The 17,386-nt window shown below is 53.7% G+C and overlaps 6 protein-coding genes across 6 annotated transcripts, besides 9 other annotated features; 1 reads left to right on the top strand and 5 right to left on the bottom strand.

The window, feature by feature from the left end:
* Window positions 1–992: 992 nt before the first annotated feature.
* Window positions 993–3,084, bottom strand: EKO05_0002685 (uncharacterized protein; the record flags this gene model as incomplete). Its single annotated transcript, XM_059635964.1, has 2 exons — window positions 993–2,743; window positions 2,835–3,084. The coding sequence occupies 2 exons, from the start codon at window positions 3,082–3,084 to the stop codon at window positions 993–995; spliced, it is 2,001 nt and encodes a 666-aa protein (XP_059491947.1).
* Window positions 2,495–2,530: a tandem repeat.
* Window position 3,085: 1 nt separating the features above from the next.
* Window positions 3,086–3,117: a tandem repeat.
* An 867-nt stretch (window positions 3,118–3,984) lies between these two features.
* On the bottom strand, window positions 3,985–4,981 carry EKO05_0002684 (uncharacterized protein; the record flags this gene model as incomplete). The annotated part of the gene is made up of 3 exons (XM_038937830.2): window positions 3,985–4,661; window positions 4,713–4,880; window positions 4,930–4,981. The coding sequence occupies 3 exons, from the start codon at window positions 4,979–4,981 to the stop codon at window positions 3,985–3,987; spliced, it is 897 nt and encodes a 298-aa protein (XP_038801276.2).
* Window positions 4,982–5,280: 299 nt separating this feature from the next.
* Window positions 5,281–5,310: a tandem repeat.
* Window positions 5,311–5,964: 654 nt separating this feature from the next.
* Window positions 5,965–6,018: a tandem repeat.
* Window positions 6,019–6,556: 538 nt separating this feature from the next.
* EKO05_0002683 (uncharacterized protein) lies at window positions 6,557–7,882 on the top strand (the record flags this gene model as incomplete). The annotated part of the gene is made up of 1 exon (XM_038945113.1): window positions 6,557–7,882. One exon carries the CDS (start codon window positions 6,557–6,559, stop codon window positions 7,880–7,882), a length of 1,326 nt encoding a protein of 441 aa, XP_038801275.1.
* Window positions 7,883–8,400: 518 nt separating this feature from the next.
* Window positions 8,401–8,433: a tandem repeat.
* A 36-nt stretch (window positions 8,434–8,469) lies between these two features.
* Window positions 8,470–8,542: a tandem repeat.
* A 40-nt stretch (window positions 8,543–8,582) lies between these two features.
* On the bottom strand, window positions 8,583–9,063 carry EKO05_0002682 (uncharacterized protein; the record flags this gene model as incomplete). Its single annotated transcript, XM_038937840.1, has 2 exons — window positions 8,583–8,816; window positions 8,878–9,063. The coding sequence occupies 2 exons, from the start codon at window positions 9,061–9,063 to the stop codon at window positions 8,583–8,585; spliced, it is 420 nt and encodes a 139-aa protein (XP_038801274.1).
* A 1,284-nt stretch (window positions 9,064–10,347) lies between these two features.
* EKO05_0002681 (uncharacterized protein) lies at window positions 10,348–12,722 on the bottom strand (the record flags this gene model as incomplete). The annotated part of the gene is made up of 4 exons (XM_038937726.1): window positions 10,348–11,451; window positions 11,510–12,082; window positions 12,135–12,164; window positions 12,216–12,722. The coding sequence occupies 4 exons, from the start codon at window positions 12,720–12,722 to the stop codon at window positions 10,348–10,350; spliced, it is 2,214 nt and encodes a 737-aa protein (XP_038801273.1).
* A 733-nt stretch (window positions 12,723–13,455) lies between these two features.
* EKO05_0002680 (uncharacterized protein) lies at window positions 13,456–15,447 on the bottom strand (the record flags this gene model as incomplete). Its single annotated transcript, XM_038945112.1, has 1 exon — window positions 13,456–15,447. The coding sequence occupies one exon, from the start codon at window positions 15,445–15,447 to the stop codon at window positions 13,456–13,458; it is 1,992 nt and encodes a 663-aa protein (XP_038801272.1).
* Window positions 14,278–14,666: a mobile genetic element.
* Window positions 14,281–14,633: a mobile genetic element.
* Window positions 15,269–15,326: a tandem repeat.
* Window positions 15,448–17,386: the final 1,939 nt, after the last annotated feature.

Here is a 17,386-nt window from a genome sequence, read left to right as displayed (position 1 = left end):
AGGCATAGACAATGTTTCGTTGTTGACTCCGTGAAACACTTCCAGCCTCAGATACAAGGTGGAGACCTGTTCACTTTAGCACCTCTTCACGCCCACTTTGCGCGAAGCGAGCGCAACGGCCCTCTTGTCTCCACATCCTCCAAGTCACGATAGGACTAATCTTGCAGACCCGCAGCCCAGGCTCTTACACCACCAAGACCGTTGACGCACAGGCCAGGCAGCGAATACGATCACCAGAAGCAACGTGTCAGCCCGGCTTCGTATGAGGCCACAAACTCAAATCATAAGACCATCGTTATGCCGATTCTTGTCGAGCAAAGTACCCGCTCGGTCTATCTTCCCGGTCTCGCATCTCCCGCCTGTGCCACACGGCTCCTGCGTCGCTATCCATTGTGGCCTGTCATGCAGACCTCATTTCCCATCGTTCATGCTTGCGGGTCAACACCATTTATCCTTGCCACACAGGCCAACAACAACCTGAGGTGGGGGTTATTGAGTCGGTGCCATCCTCGTCTCAGGATTTGGGAGCCCCTTCACCTGTACGTCCCCGCTGCATGAATGATCAGGTCCATCCTTGATCGCGTCGGCGTTTCCGCGTCTGTCAAACTAGGCAATGGGTTCGTCGCCTTGCTGCCTTGCAAGGCTGACTGGTGGCCTGAAACCCACGACCGGGTCCTTGGAAGGGTGACGTTGTAGGATTGCGGGCAGTAAGATGAAGAGCACCGGACATGTGGTTCGGAGAGGATAGCCGGAGTGCGCTTCCGCGTCCAAAGAGGAAAAGAAGAATACCCGCCTTCTATGCGCCTTCCAGAAGGGTCCTACATTTGCTCGCCATATGCAAAGACGGAGTGGCTTCTCTGTTGGTATGACCCCTTTCCCTCACCTCTTCCAGAAGTTGCATCATCTGATGGGTCGCCACGCCCATATTGACGTTTCGTTCCACTGCCAGAACCCACTTTGGTGAATCACACACTCATCTGCTTGCGGTACTCTCACCGAGAAGATGGCCTTTCCTCTGGATCCTGCTGTGCTGCAGCAGACTTCGAATCCCCAGCCTGCGTGCCACTTTGCTCAATATCTCTGACGAGCTCTTGTAGGTCATCGGCAGATGCATCTCCTTGTTCGCCATACTCGGTGTCCAGACGCTGCATGAGCTCTTCTCCAGGCAAGAGTATGCTCCTGTCGATCGCGAGTGGTAGTCCACGGTGTCGGCCTCGTACCATGACAAATAACATGACGACTTTGCTCAAACTCGCAAAGGACCCGCTGAGGCTGTAGTTCTTCCCAGGAACGCCTGTCGACAGACCAACTGTACCATATGCTGACGTGACTTCGAACAATATAGAGAAGATGTCGAAACCTGGATCCGCTCGGAGAATGTGACCTCGCTCAATGATGCAGACAAGGAAGAAAGCGAAGAACTGGAACCAGATGTCATAGGCGAGCTGTTTTTGCAGATGTGATGCAATGCCGGCTGCGCTGTCGTCGCCTTCTGCCAAGCCGATCGAACGCTCTTCGTACATGTTGGTCTTGCGCAGCGTCATCACCAGTGGATAGCTGGAGATGTACATGATGATAAGGTAGGCTACCAGACATGCTGGTGCGAGGGAGCTGAAGGTGATAATGTACGCTCCAGACGTGCGGAGACCTGTGGCCTGGAACAGACCATCGAGGACCCTCGTACCAGTTGGACGAGCGTCGACGTCCGGCATTCCAATGTTGAGGATCTCGAAGCAAAGCCATGCTGTAACATCAATGGTAATCTGGATAGCCAGCAAGTACCATGTCTGCCTGCCCGGAAACAGATAGATAAAACATCGTCTGGGATGCTGGAGCAGAAATTGCAAAATGTCCCGTAGTCGTGATCTCTTCGGGACGCAACTCTTCATCACCCAGATGGTCAATCGCAGAAAGATTGGAAACTGCGTCTGCCCGACCAATGCAAGTGCGCCCGCGATGATGAGAATATACGGCATGCCGCTAAATGGGACGAAGTTGGCATTGAGCACAGTCAATCCCCCGTTGGCGAACTCAGTGACCGTCGAGAAAAAAGTCCACCAGCCAGGATTCAGTCCTCCTGGTTGGGCTTCGTGCAGAATGTCTCGTGTCTTGGTGCGATATGCGTACGGCATCAGGAAGACCACCCCAAACGTGTACCAGAACAACTGATAGCCGATCAGAATGAACAGCAGCGCCTGCAGGGCGCGGTACTCCACGCCACCTAGCTCAAGCCGGTCGTGCTCGCTGAGCTCGAGGAAGCGTCCTCTCGAATCTAGACGCGGCTTGAAAGATACATAGTCGTGCTGCTCGGGCCTCAGCTCGCTCGTCACGCTGTCGAAGACACGGCTGAAGAAATTCCTCGCCAGTTTCGTTTCCCACGGCGTCGGCACAAAGCCAAATCCAGTCTGATGATGGAACGTCCGTCTCTTGCTCAGCGGCTGAATCTTGACCGGCAGCCTACCGCCATCAGCCCTGCTCTTCCTCCGCTCGACATTGCGCCGCTGCCGCAGGCTCTCGCTGCTGCTGCTGCCACTCTCTGTCTGGCGATTCTCCTCGATATCCTGCACCAGGCGCTGCATGGTACGCGAGTGCTTGACCACCTCGGACATGCGCTTGCGGAACATATTTTGTCGGATCAACACCACGACCATGGAGACGAAAGGGATGTTGCCGAGGATGAGCAGGATGCATAGAAGGGCTTGTTGGAACCCTGACAGATCGCCCAGATCTACTGGATTGAGTCCTACACGCTGTTAGCCACCAAAACCCCTCATCACACCTCCCTCACCCATCCACCATGCATCCTCCTCCGTATACACATCTTGAATACACACCGGTAGTAGTCATAGCGCTGCCCGTCAAAAACAGCGCATCCACATAGCTCAACCGCGCACCGCCCACCTCCCGCGGCCCATTCCTGATCCCCTCGCCATACACCACCACCGAGGCTACCGCAATCACAACAACAAAGTACAGCATGTGCGCGCGGTAGAAGTTCAGCGTGCACACCTCCTTCTTCAGGTACATTACAAAGTGCTCGCGCGTTTCGCGCGGGTTGCGCAGCGACTCGACGGGGTCCGGCATCGCTATTGCTGTTGTTGTTGCCGTTGCTGTGCTAGGTGCGAGTCCTGGCGTGAGGCGCTCGCTCGCACAGTTGTAGATGCAAGTACAGCGATACGGCGTTCTCTCGATGGCATCGCTGCGATGGCATACGCGGTGTCGTTGCCGTGCAATGCAAAGGTCCGATATGGGGGCGGTGCATGCTGGGTACCGTGATAGCGTGGTCTGGGGTTGCGGGATGATGTCATTGCGTCGACGGCGTGTTGTTGATCCCGAGAATTGTGGGGAGACTGCCGATGGGTTGTGTTTTTGTTGCTTCTTGGGTCTTGGGTCTTGACTGGTTTGCACAGAGGACTGGGTTGGTGGAGTTGCAGCAAGGTTGTGGGTGGAGGGGAGGTTGAAGTGTGATGAGCTTTCGACTGGAATTTCCGGTTCAGTAGTGCAAACTGGGAGTGGATATGCAATCTGCAAGTTGGGATTTGCTGACGAGGGACTGGGCAGTCCGGGGCAGTCCGGTGAGGGTCTGTATTATCAATTTTGACAAAACGGTTGGAAGCCGAATGCTATGCTGGATACTTTAGCATTTGGTGCTTCACGCTGCTATGGACGCTCTTATCCAACCCACAACTGCAACAGGCGTCTACCTACCCCTCGATCCAATCCGCCCAACTCCACCAAACAATGTCGTATTGATATGGCTATCTCTTCACCACACTTTCAACAACACCCAAAACCAACCCCCCCTTCCCACCCCAGCCGTTCCGCCCTCCCTTCACATCCGGTCGAAACAGCTCATACATATGAAAAGCCTGCAAGATTATTGTTATTGAGGTCTAGAGAAGCGTGAGTTGATATCAATGCACGCCGGAAAGCTCATGAAAATGCCACAACGCCATGCAATCACAAAGTACGATTCCGGCGCTCCTAGCGCTTCGATCCTCCTCCCATGAGGTTGCCAGCTTGCTTGTGCAGGTACTTTGTACCTTCCTTCTTAATGATGGGCAGCGCGTAGGCTGTGAACATGCTCATGGCCTGCTTCTGCCACTCAGGCTGTCCGGATCTGCCAGCTGGTCGGTCTCCTCGCCGGTCGTAGTCCCGGTCGTCGTAGCGGTCTCGTCGGTCTCTGTCGTCACGCCGCGAGCCGCCGCGCGAATCCGCGAACATTTTGAAGAGAGCATCGTAGGGAGTTCCCTCCTTGCGGTCGTCTCGACGGTCGTCTCGGCGGTCGTCTCGGCGGTCATCCCTACGATCGTCGCGGTAACGGTCCCTCTTGTCTCGATCGTCTCGACCGTCTCGACGTCTGTCGCGGTCTCGGCTGCGGTCCCTGCTCCTGTCCCGGTCGTCGTAGCGGCGGTCTCTGCGATCTCGGTCGTCGTAGTCGTCCTTGCGTGGTCTGTTGTGGCGGTCATCGCTCACATAACCGCGGTTGTCTCGGCGGCGGTCATCGCGGCGAGGGTGCTCATCGTATGAATCGTACGTGTCGCGATCACGCGGGCGGCGGTCACGCTGTGTGTTGCTTCGTCGCGGGGGCTTTGCTGGCGGCGCGTCGGAGTCTGACCCGGACGAGTACGATCTTCTTCTGCGCGGACGTGGTCGAGATTCTGTAACGTGGTAAGCATTGCATCATACCGGCAAAACATACGGCGGCATACCTTTTGGAGGCGGCGGCGGGTCATCTTGCTCGTAGCGCTCCTGATGCCGCCGCGAGTCTCGTCGGTTATCGCGGTAGTCTCGGTTGTCTCGCGGCTCTTCTGTTGGCGTCTGCGGCGCCCATTTCGCTTTGCCGTCTTCGTAGCTATCGAAGCGGTAGCTGGGTTCAGCTGGAGTTGTCAGCAATCAAGGTCTGTCTGCCTCGATAAGCATACTCACGGCGTCGCTGTGGTGGAGAGTCAGGCGGCGGTCGGTCGTCGCGTCTTCCCATGTTTGCAATGTGGTGGAGGATGTTTTGTTGGTGCACGGCGAGGATTGATAGTTAATAGCAGGACCCTGGCTGCCCCAACATCCTCTCACATGACAACTGCGTCACGCCTCCAATCGGCGTGACCCTTAGCGTGCAATCCAACTTTCTGTGGAGCGACTCGAGAACGGCTCCAGGCGCGAGGCGATGCAACTGAGCGTGCCTCAACGTACCCCAGCGTGGCACACAGTCACTGGCCTGCCGGGCTGTGCTGGCCATCATCGTGCATGTGCCCATCTCGCCGCCTGGAAGGATTTCTGCCGCACGCCACTCCACTGACTCCACTGACTCCATTTTCCCCCTCACACCAGCCGTCCACTTGGACGATCAGGGTCCTATCGAGAAGGCCGTGAACGGGAGCGGTGTGCCACCCACAATTTGTACATGCAGCCATCAACCCCCACCTGGACATCTGTGATGCAGCCTGAAGGAAGCTTTATCGGTGTGGCTGTGCTTTTCAAATCTTCAGCTCAGCAGGCACCACGCACTGCCACAGCAAAAGAACCCTGCTGGAAACAGCAACGATGTCAGTCACGTGTACAGGCCGACACCTCTTTCCTTTCCTCTCCCCTCCGTGTCCACATCTCTTCGCATCCAGTCGATGACTCTGTTGCTCCCTCTTTCCAGTGTCACCCACTGCTTTCCTCAACCATCAGCAATAGAACACCCCTATGGAGTACGGTCGGTTTTCAGGACGCTGAACAGGCATTTCTCGGCGCTTTGAGCACCAAACTTGTTTAGTCCAACGTAAGGCTAAGCAGTTCTGCTTCTATCTAGTGATTAGATGTAGCTCTAGTGTTCTTGCTATTTGGAGAATACTCCTTCACTCTTGACACTTAACGGGTACTCTCCCGTCCCCTAACCACCCACACAACAGCCTCAAATACGCCAGAATCACGCGATCTATCCAAAGGCTATCTGGTTGTAGATGAATCTGGCACACGGCAAGGTAAGAAGAGGTAGATGTCAAGGTCAAGAGGGAAGTAGAGGTAGAGGTCGAGAGATTCCCCCGCACTTATCTAAAATAAAGCCTACCCTGGCTTATATTTCAGCTAATTGGAAGAGGAGCAGGTTTGGCGTGATGCGTCAAAATTCACTATAGCTAGCACCGAACGTTCGGTGCCCTACCGGTACAAACCAGATTTCGGCGTGTAGTAAACCGAACGGTTCGGTGACTTGAGAACCAACCACGCGCCACAGGGACTTTACTCTACCAACATGATGCGCCGCCACAAACACGTTAAAGCGAGATATCCACGCCATGACCTCTCGCAGTCCAGTGTACCGTGTGTCTATCGAAGCTGAGCGCCTGAAGGCGAAGATTAGTCCTCGACCCTTAACGCTCTGGTCTCTGGAAAATTGGTTTGCGCAGAACTTGACGATCTAACCATGGTTGACCGCGCAATAAATCACAAACCCACACTACCGAGTGTCAGAACCTAGCTTAAGACACGCTCCTCCTCCGTTGTGAAGCAGACTCCTCTCAACAGCAAGGCTGCTCGCTGACCTTACTCAGCTACCATCGACAGACACATCACAATGCATCTCACCACGATTCGACTCCTCGCCATATCTGGCCTATACCTTGCTAGTACCTCGGCTTCTCCTGTTGCAAGAAGAGCCGTCGACCAAGTCGAGAAAATTGACTTCAATGCCATGTTCAATGGAAGCCTGGGGACCTTGCCAGCCATGTGGCTAGTATCTCAAGGCGCACTTGCCGCTTTCAAAACTGCAAACTCAACTCATGTTGTTCAAAGGCAAGACGAGCAGAGGAGGACTGATCTCGAGAATGGCGCCGTCATGGCCGCTTTCATCAGCTCCATGCTTACACTTCCTATCAAGATACACGACGAAGGTGTGGCCAACGGTGTGTGCGAAGCACTTTCCGCTTCTGCATCTGGCATGGGGTCTGCTATCGTCAGTCAAGAATCCGGCAAGAAAATCTTCAGTGGCAACTCGACCGATGACGATTGGGAGCAAGGCGCAATACCCGGAGGCGTTGTTGGCGGCGCTTTCGGCGCCGTTGTTGGTACCACGCTGTCCAAAACTATCTGCAATAAGTTGAAGAAAGGGGGCGGTAAAAAACCAGACCTCCCCAACAGACCTGACTCGGGCCTCCTCAAAGACCTCATCGAGTCACCAACTAGGATCCTGGGTGACGCCGCTTGTGTCGTAATGAACGAATTATTGGCAGAGGTCGGCATGGATATAGCTCAGCGCATGCACCTTGCGCAACAGCTTCGCGAGCTTCTCCAGCTAACCGAACTTCACGGTCTTGCCAGAACGGTGCAGCATCTGACGAGAGAGATGACGCGTCAAATCCACGCACTCTCGGATCTTGTCGCGGACGCAGCAGGATTAGCTGCAGCAGAAGCGGCTCTTGCTTCGCTTGCTTCACTGGCCGTTGAGAGTACTGCCGTCCTGGGCATTGTACAGACTGTGCCCCTCAGGGTCCCTTCGAATCCTGCGCTCGAGAACCTGCAGATCATCACCCTCCACCTGTCAGGCACGCTGGAGCTCGTAGCATCACTGCCCGAGACTGCGGCTCTAGCAAAAGGTCTGCGCAGTGGAGTATATGCCCTTCGCGACCAAGTCGACCGCCAAATACAAGAGCAGGACGCTGAAGATCCGAAAGAAGAGGGCCCTGAAGTTCCTAAAGAAGAGGACTCCGAACATCCTAAACAAGATGAACCTGAAAACGATCCCCTAGAGGACGAAGAGCCTGTCGAGGACCACGATAATGTTGACGTAGCTCCACCTCCGCCACCTCCTCCTAAGAAAGAGCCTCCTCCACCGATTGAGGAGTGCAAGGTAATCAAAGATTGTCTTTGGATCTTTTGTGTGGATAGGAACAAGTGTCCCTAGCTACGTTAGGGCATGGGGATTCAGGCATGGCTGAGTTGCTATCTTCCTTCCCTGACGAGTACCCGACTCTCGCCTGTGATCAACCATCCTTTATCCATCCTGTAGCTTGCCAGATTTAATCATTTGTCTCCCCGATGGTTGAACAAGGATCAGAATTTCCTTGCTACGGTTCTGTTGTGTGGCATTTAGTGTTTCGTTCGTAGTAGTTGATATCAGCTTACCCAATTGAATAAAATTCTTCCAGCCAAACTCTGCTCCGAAGCATCTCGAAATATATTACCGCAAGGAAACAAGCGCCCACAGCTGACACAAGCTTGCTTGCACGGCCTCACGTTTGGTCCTGCGCGGGCTGCACAGTCTGCGATGAATTACAAGTGCCGAGTGAGATTGGTGCAAAGCTCCGACGCAAAACAAGCAACTCCAGGCACCCCCATCACGATCGCGCAGACGCAACAGCAAACACTTTGGAAAGTAACCAGCAATCGATTCGAAAAAACAACTCCAAACTATGCCGTATGTGCTATGCAGTACAATACAATGCAACGCAATGCCGCTCAAACACGCGCTAAACGCGCTCCCACGACCAATCTCTCTCTCTCTCTCTCTCTCTCTCTCTCTCTCTCTCTCTCTCTCTCTCTCTCTCTCTCTCTCTCTCTCTCTGACACCAAGCCACCAAGCCACCAACCAACGAATCGTCTCTCTAAGCCCTAGCAGCCTCCAGCAACTTGGTGTGCTGCTCCGGGTGCGTCTTCTCGACGTTCCCCTTGGCAACCTTCTTCATCATGAAGTTACCGTCAATGACCACGTCCTCGGTCAGCTTGCCGTCTGCGACACGCCACGTGGCGGCGATGGTCAGGATGCCGACGGGGGGTTTGGCGTTGACGAGCGAGTCGACGCCGCCGGGCGTGTTGGTGAGAGTGAGTTTGAAGGTGGTCTGGGGATTGGTCAGATTGCGGCACTGTGGGGTGTTGGGTGAGGTGGGGAAAGTGACTTACCTGGCCGATGGGCTTCTTGTCTGTCACCGTGTAGACGGCCGATGTGGCTTTGTCGCCGGATTCGAATGCGTAGCTGACGAGGGCTGGGCAGAGCGTTTTGATCATCAGCTCGTGGTTGTGGAGGGCGGCGATGACGACGGCGGGGTCGGTGCTGCCGATGGAAGTCTCGATGTGGAAGGTAGACATATTGGTGCTGGTGTTTGTTTGTTGATTTGAAGGTCGGTGTTCGAGTTTGAGTTGTTGAAGTGGGATTGAGTAGTAGTTGATGTGAATTGATGAGCTGTTGAGATGATCCTCTTCAGCTGATGAGGCATCCATCTTATATACATACCTGACCTCCATCACGAAGCGATAAGCTCAAACTCAATTCACTGTCCCCTCAAACACGCTGCCCTGCATATTCCCACGGTCGTCCTATTCGCCTAACCGCAAATACACCAGATAAACTCTGTCCCTCACACATTGGTACGACGCGACGAAGAACCGGCCGCCAAACGGCAGCCAAGTCGTAAATAGCAGCCATCGAAACGCACCTTGTTGTTCCCGCGAGTAAAAAATGTCAGTGCTTGGTAGTAAGACCCTGACTTCTGACAGCAGCCGGTTTGGTGCTACGCGGCGCGCCGATCAGCTAGCCGAGCCAGTTTGTCGTGAGCGCTGGCTCTGGTGTTTGACGACATCCCAAAAATACGCCCGTCTGAGACGCCCATGTGGGCTGACTGCCTTTCTCAAACTGCGACAAGCAAGAGGAAGCGAGTCCTGTAGAGCTGACTGTGGCCGCACAATTGCGCGTTGCTGTCAGCAGAGCAGCAGCATACCGTGTTCAAGGTTATTGTCAGCGTCAGTATGAATTCACGGGTGCGGCAGGTGCAGTCATGTTAGGATGGTGGCTGACAGCATGTCGGCACGGAGCCTATCCCCAGAAGCCTGGGATTGGTGGTGAGCGGACGTGTTGATGCACAGTGTTCATTGTTTCGTTTCGCTGGCCCGCGGTTTCACGACGGCAAGCGGATTTGGGGAGCCGAATGGCGCTAGATCGACACGCTAGCTTGGTGATCAGTGCAGCATTGCAGTTCCCTTTCACGCCCTGATACTTGTTTCTATCGCCTGACGGGACAGCAGCACTGGGTTCGTTACTCTGGTGAAGTTCTTGTGTGTTTGAAGGTCAGACATGGAAGCCTGGGCGGTGTTGCGCTATCGTTTGCGCCTATTCAGAGTCTGCTGGTAATAAACTCTATTTTGCCTGATTCGAGAAGCTCACAATGCTCCACTTCAGACAGTCTGACACCGTGGATCCGTCTCTTGAAGTGGTGGATGGACGAAGTCCCTGACATAGTTTCCCGGACTTTTCGATAGTGTATCGCATCTGTGCATACGGAGATCCATTGACCGATTCTCATCGACTACGGCGTAGGCGGCACCGCATGCTCCGTATGGCTTCCTCTAGGCATGCACCGCCGTCATATGCGTGGCTCATTCGTACCACCTCCCTTTTTTTACTACCCCCCTACCTTGTGCCGGCGCGAAAGCAACTCTGCCCACTGTCTCCTCACTCCATACGTCTGCAATCTTAACTTCCATCTTCCCGAGCCTACTCGCCTTACTTGCGCCGCCCTCCATACTATTCCCTTGTATGCCACTATCGCCGAAGAACACCGAGTCTCTGATCAAGCTGCTGACATAACCCAGGATCGGAGGTGCTGTGCACTTCGCATGCAGAATGAGCGAAACAGCCGCAGCGAGGAACATTACGCCCACGGAGACGAAATAGACGGTCAGCCACGGTATGTCGAGTTCGTACACCGGCTCGAGCGGCTTGATGGTATGGGATGTGACATTCGAGAGATTGTCGATACCTTCATCTCTGGTCCAGTTACCGCTATTCACTGTCTGGAATGTCCAACCTAGCTGCCACAGGGTATTGTACAGCAGACTCAACCGCTGCTCTACTGTTTTGATGTCCACGTCCTTCAAATCGGCAAGCAAAAGTCTTGTGTATGCGGCTGGGCCGAATGCTGTTGAGGGGTCTTGAAGATACCATTCCACGACGCTAGAGACACCGCTGCCGCCTTGATTATCGTCGATGACATCCATGAAACCGTCTAGGAAGTAGTTTGGAACTTGAGGGTTGAGGTTGACTCCAGTTTCTTCCCTGACGCGCCACGATTCCAAGAGGTTATGCTCCTCGGACTCTGGGGGTGTATGCATCTTTCGCATTGCATCGACACCGCAGTTGAGTTTGGTCCCTGACCCTTTGGATATGCAAGTGACTTGAACGTCGACATACGTCGTTGCAGAACCACAAGACGTGACAGACATTGGTTGCGGCGGCTTGAGGTCGTCGTTGGGAAGACCAGACCCAAAGAATATTCGAGGATGTCCCGGGTACGTTCTGTTGTACGTCCTACCAGCAGACGACGCGACCCAGAATGTTCGGGGTAAATCTCTATCGCTTTTACGAATTGTTGAATTGCGAGAAAGCGTATCGTATTCGATAAGATCCGTAAAGTTCTGGTTCAAGGTCGACAAGGTCCATTCTGGAGCTTCAGCTTCTTTGATGTTTATCCACGGTGAGCACTAGATTGCGCAAAGTTAGCTGGCGACCTTCGCGAATAAAGTGAAAGAATCTACTTACATCCAGCGTCTGGTAGCTCGAGGTCATATTGAACGTCGTGTTCCCCGTAATGGTGCGATCGACGCCTTCGAAACGAGCGCCCATCAAACTGCTGTAGTTCTGCACAGCATCTGTCCAAGGTATAGAAACCCATTCATGAGGATTCGACGGATCGTAACCAGCGGCGTATTCCAAATGTGGAATGCGGACGTTACCCCAGGAGTCCATAGCAGCTTGAATGGCAGCAGACTGAGGGCCTCCGAGCTTCATCATCGTTTCCTGGTAGGAAGCGCTGCTGGGATCGACGTACTGGATCGTGGGAACGATGTCGTACAAGAGTGTCGAGTACAACGCACGAGTGGTCGGCTTTGTGCGTTGCATCCCGAACGACCACATCGTCAAGTTCATCTGAAGGCTGAGGCTGGGATTGTAGTGCGTAATCTTCCCTGTCTCATAGCCTATAACATCCTTCAGATAGATGCCTCGGAACGAGGCCTGAGAGCCTAGTGGATTGAATGCCCACAAGACGACCAAGACGAGCGACGCCGGTTTGAGCATCGACAGAGTGAACATAGCTATGAAAGAGCCCGCCATCTAGAGTAGAAGCGTTAGCATTCGCAGTGGGAATAGCCAAGTCAACACCAACCGTGAGCGAGCCCATCAAATGCTCCAGCGCCTGGAGTCACCGTCAGCATTCGCAATGTTCTGAATCGTGCACCCTCCTTACCAGCAACTGTATACCACGCTCGGCTCGCCAATTGGCAAACCGCCGCACCGCATTGCCCAGCACACCTGAAAACAGGATAGGCCAGATGGAAGGAGCAATCCGCGTCGCCTGAAGGATACGCTTCGACCAGTCCGTCTCGTTCTGACCTCTGAGATTCGCAACAAATGCTCCTAGAATCAAGAACAGAATCGAAATAACGATCCCAAGAAACTCCCAGGTCAACGCATACACAGACAGGCCATTCCAAAAGACATGCGAAGCTGGATCTGGATGGCTATTGGCTGTGCTGGTAGCATCGACGCTCCCATGGTTAACGTGAGGCGATTGCTTTCCCGTCGAAGATGCATGGTCTGGAGAACCGATGTCATTGATTTCGTTCGTCTGTGCGGGGGTGTAGTGTATTGCGGAGTGATCGTTGCTAGAATTAGGTCTCAGGAATCGCGAGGCTGCGGAGCGGAAGGTGGGCCCAGAGTTCGACTCGGCGGTCTCTCCACGCATGCCTTCCATCTTGATCTATTTGCTACCTGCGACAATGAACGTACGTGGGAATCGACTGCTCCACGCGAGGATCGACTGCGAGACTCATACTTGGGTACACGGAGTATTAATGTGCAGCGCTGGCTGTGCCGCTTGGGGCTGAATGCAGGGGGCGGGATTCAGCGTCTGTGCACGGTAGGATCAGGATGCAGTAGAAGCAATTAGGTCCGCGCAACCGGGACCAACCTCATTGCTGGATAGGAAGGTTGTGAGAAGATCTGTCAGCATGTCTCTGAAAGTGGGTAGTGTGCATTGCTGCAGCTGCATATGCATCCCTTCGAAAGGGGCAGTGCTGATAGAAATACAAATGCGCGCGAACCTGTCGGTAGCAAGCCTACTCTCAAACATCTCGAGTGACCGAAGAATCATTTCTAGACGTTGTGCTTTGTAGCCGCAGTGCATTAGGCTGGAGGTATGGCGGGATGTAAGCGCCCGAGTGGGGCCAATGCCAGGATGTAGATTAATACACAACATCACTGGACAGCGAGACGATGCTAAGGACGTAGAGCCATCGCGACGCATGGGTGGTCAATTTCAGGCTTCCTGTGGCAGTGGTGTAAGTAGGCAAGAGCAGCACAGAGCAAGAACTTGGATATATTATTGTTCAACAGTGAACGCCATGTAATGAGGGTATATTCAAAAATAAAATAAAGAAAAACCCAAAGGTTTACCCAAGCAACAGCAGCCAAAGAGTATCGTGAGATCATACAGCAATGGACGGTGATCCAAAAGCCAGGTCATCGTCGTCGTCGAAGAAGGAAGTGGCGTCTTGCGTAGACATGCCAAAGTCATCGAAAGCCCTCGACGTAGTGGCCGTCGTTACTGACAGAGGAGGTGAGGCGAGGCGTGATGCCGGCGCACAAGGCTTCTTAGCGAGTATTGTAGGTTTAGGTGGTGGTTCCATCTGCTTTTTCGACTTCAGCAGTGTCGATTTCTGCGGCTGAACCAGGAGATGAGGCATACGATCGGACTGCGTATCGATCCTGCGTATGTTTGCAGTCCTTGACAGTGGTCCAGGCCGGACTGAAGGTGGGAATTTGATTGTTCTGGTTGGTGTAACAGCCTCCGTAGTTTTAGTAGATTTGGTTACAAGCTGTACCTGCGGCTCATCCTCCAGGTCGTCTAGCGAAAAGTCGAGGTCCTGTGTCGAGAACGGGGGCGAAGTTTCGGCAATCGGCGATGGCCGGACAAGAGTGTTCGACACTGAGTTCATGCTTGTGGTTTCTGCGGAGAGTTCGCGTGCAATCTGCGTACCACTTTCGAGAAAGTCGTCCCACCCATCCAGTGTACAAATACTGGATATGGTGGTTTTTACAGGTGCAGAGGGTTTTGGGAGTGGCACTTTGGAAGCAGGGATGCCTGGAAACTTGAAGCCAGGGTTTGAGCTCGCTTGAATTCTTGGTTTGATCGAAGGTGGAGGTGCCATCTTCACCGAGGCTGACGGTCGCGGCCTTCCGTTGATTGAAGGCAGCTTGAAGCCAGGCTGCGCAGGCTCTCGCGATATGTCTGGTAGAGCATAGTCGGTTGCGACACGCACGGGATATTGGGTTCTCGTAAAAGGGAATCTGTCATCATTCCGATACTTCGCTGGAAACGGGACACGAGTAATGACGGTCTGAGTGCCTGCAAGCTGACCATCCAGTGTAAGGCAATCCAACCGCTCATTCTCCACTCTTAAGACTCGCACATGCTGACTCTTAGACAGCTGGCTGCTTGTGTTCAGATCTCTCAAACACACCACGACGCATCCCACCTTGACCCTCAATCGATGCGGGGGCAGCCCAAGAGGATTGAGCTTGTAAAGCAGGCCTTGCGCAGGATTCCAGTCTGACGTGAGTGCGACTGTATCTTGTGACAGGAGCTCGATGGTCTCGCCAGGCAGCTCGCCTAGTACAGCTTCCACTGCTTTGTTTATGGGGCCATGTGTGCGGGTAAACTCCATATCTCCGCTCCCAACATCAAGCTTCGGCGGCTGGGTGTTCAGTGTGTCCGCTCCGAGTAATAATTGTGTCTTCGAGCTGGACGTCGTGGCGTTTTGCGGTGACACATTCGGTGGTTGAGGACTGTTTGCTGCAGCCTGGGGGGTAGGCTGTGCGGTTGCAGGACAGGGAAGGACTGATATAGGTTCATGCGCAGGCTCTTCAATCGGATCCGACATGACCAGATCATGTACTTCAAGGAGTGTGTTGTCGTCCAAATCTTCGTCCCAGCTTTCTCCGCACTGCTCAGCCAACACGGGTAGATGCAACATTACGTCTTCCATGTCATCGTCATCAAACGGTTCCTCTTCGATGTTTTGCGCGATGGCCTCCAATTTCTTAGACAGTTCTTCTTCTCTCGATCTTGCCTCCATTTCCCTCCTTGTCCTCTCATCATCCTGCCTTTTCTTGTTGACACCCAAGAACGCCTCCATGCCCTTCTTTAGGTGCGCCTGCGTGTGGCTATACCCGATCATCTGAGTGGCTAGCCCAACACCAAGCTGTTGTCTCGCGGCCTTTTCCTTGCGCTCTCTTTCCTCGCGCTTCTCCTTCACCGCCTTGCGCCTCTTCTCGGCTTCGCGCTCGCGCGCCGCGCGCTCTTCCAAGTCATGTCCGCGCTGCAGCTGCTTGTGGGTGCGCTCAGATATTGCAGCGCCGTTCTTCTTGTATGCCTTTTTAACTTCGGTCGAGGTCTGCGCAGTGCGGTTCGGAGGCATGACGGCGCATTGTTGGGGATGTGAAGTCGTTATGCTGGGGTTTGCGTGGGGGCGCGATAGGGCTGAAAGGCTTGGCGAACGCGAAAGCACGTGCAGAAGCCTTCATCGTCGCTTCTGCTGAGAACACCAACAATTATCGTACCACGCCAGCCAGCCTTGTTTGTGCATAACAGGATACGTATACTGACTAGGAGGTTCCGATAAGCGCAAAGTTCGTCTGCTCATTTGATCAAACTACTGGCAAAATGATGATCACCAAGATACTGATGCCTGGATTAGTATATATGTGAGTGTTCCTTCACTCTCAACATCATTGAAGACAAGTGATGAATCATGTCATGATTGAGGGTAGCATGACAAGCAAGAGCAAGGCCACGGAATACTGTTATCGTTAACAGCCACCAGGACCAGCCTACCATGAGCAGTTCAATGGATAAACGATCGAAGAGACAATGATCGTTGGAGTACGAAACCTATGGCGAAAACGACTCAGAAACTGAGCTCCCACATGATACTGGATCTATGGCGCCGCCGCTCTTTCATCATTACAAGTCCCTCAATGCCTTGGCTTTGAACTTATTCTCATCAACTATTCAGACCTCTTAAGCTGACTGTCGACGCACGGAAAGGCGCTGAGCAAGCGCCTAACCCATGCATTTCAGTGAAAGGCACTAGGCCCCAAGGAATGGATTGGAGCAGGACAACAGAGGAGGGCGTCTTGTTGTACGATATGGACGAGGCCGCGTGGGCTGAAGGCAGGCCTTGAAGTGTCAGGGGTACTCACATCCACACCTCATACGACAATGATTATCAGGCAATGTATTTACGAAGTCAGGGGAAACTGAACAACGCCCATTTAACAGCAATTTGCATTCCTGCGATGTTGGTGTTGTGCATCTTTGTCGGCAGGAGATGTTACAGCCAGCCGCCTGATATTGAGTCTGGGGCATCCTGTCCACCCCAGAGTTCCCCAGGACTCTACAAAGATCGGACGACAGGCCACGTTAGCCGCGCTGGTAAAATTGGCCCATGTCGTATGTCCAGGATCCGAACGTACGCCCAGAGCTCCAGTGGCGATTATTGGATGCCTGATGAGGCTCCGCCGGAAAATGTAGGTTCGGAGGTCCACGAGACGAGTGCACCATCGGCAAAAGTCCGTCCTCGGTCGGCCGCGGCGATCACAAGCCTTGCACTCGGAGTTGCCCAGATGGGCAAGCTCTAGGTAAGAACCGGGCGGCGTCAAGCCACGATGCTTCCTTTCAAGGGGGCTTCAACAAGCCGCAAAGCAGGTCGCGGGCTTGGAGTCTGGGCGGTTCTAATGCCGACGAGCGGACAGGGTACCATTGGTAGATGTAAGTTTTTTCGGACGTGCTGGGTTTGGCTTGCGTGGAGTTTCCAAGATCTGGGCAGCTCTTTCACGTACGATGCGGGCGCACGGTTGACAAACATCCTTGCAGGGCGTTCGTTAGCAGGATCCTAGCGTGTAGTCGGACTTCCGATGATGGCCAAGTGCTCGTATGTCGGAGAGAGTCGTGAAGAACAGAGTTGGAGAGCTGTCTGCAAGTCTGCGGAGGTTTCCCCAGGTTCACACCATTTGTCTACCCCAGATTGGAGTCGATACGGAGACCCCGCAACACAAATGAGCGCGCAGCGATCGTGAGCACTAGGAAATTCGATAGTCTTCGATGCCATGTGCTTGCTCCGGTCCGTTTTCTTGCTATCGCGCAGGATCGTACGGCCATGCACGAGACAAGCTCTTGGAAGATCTTGGACGGCCGTTGAGCTTTTCTGACAGCACGGCGTCAAGCTGGGCAAACAGGGGAAATCAAAACGAGTCATCGCGACCGGTCTGAGATGCAGGCTGTCATGGATCGCGCGTGTGTTTGAGTGAAGGCTGGTTGGCCGCTTGCAGTTTCCACAAGTGCGCCTCCCCACACCA

Source organism: Ascochyta rabiei, chromosome 4 (assembly GCF_004011695.2).
Source record: "Ascochyta rabiei chromosome 4, complete sequence".
In the NCBI taxonomy this organism is placed as follows: Eukaryota; Fungi; Ascomycota; class Dothideomycetes; order Pleosporales; family Didymellaceae; genus Ascochyta; species Ascochyta rabiei.
The sequence above is the reverse complement of the archived record's forward strand: the minus strand, read 5'-3'. Positions and strand labels throughout refer to the sequence as shown.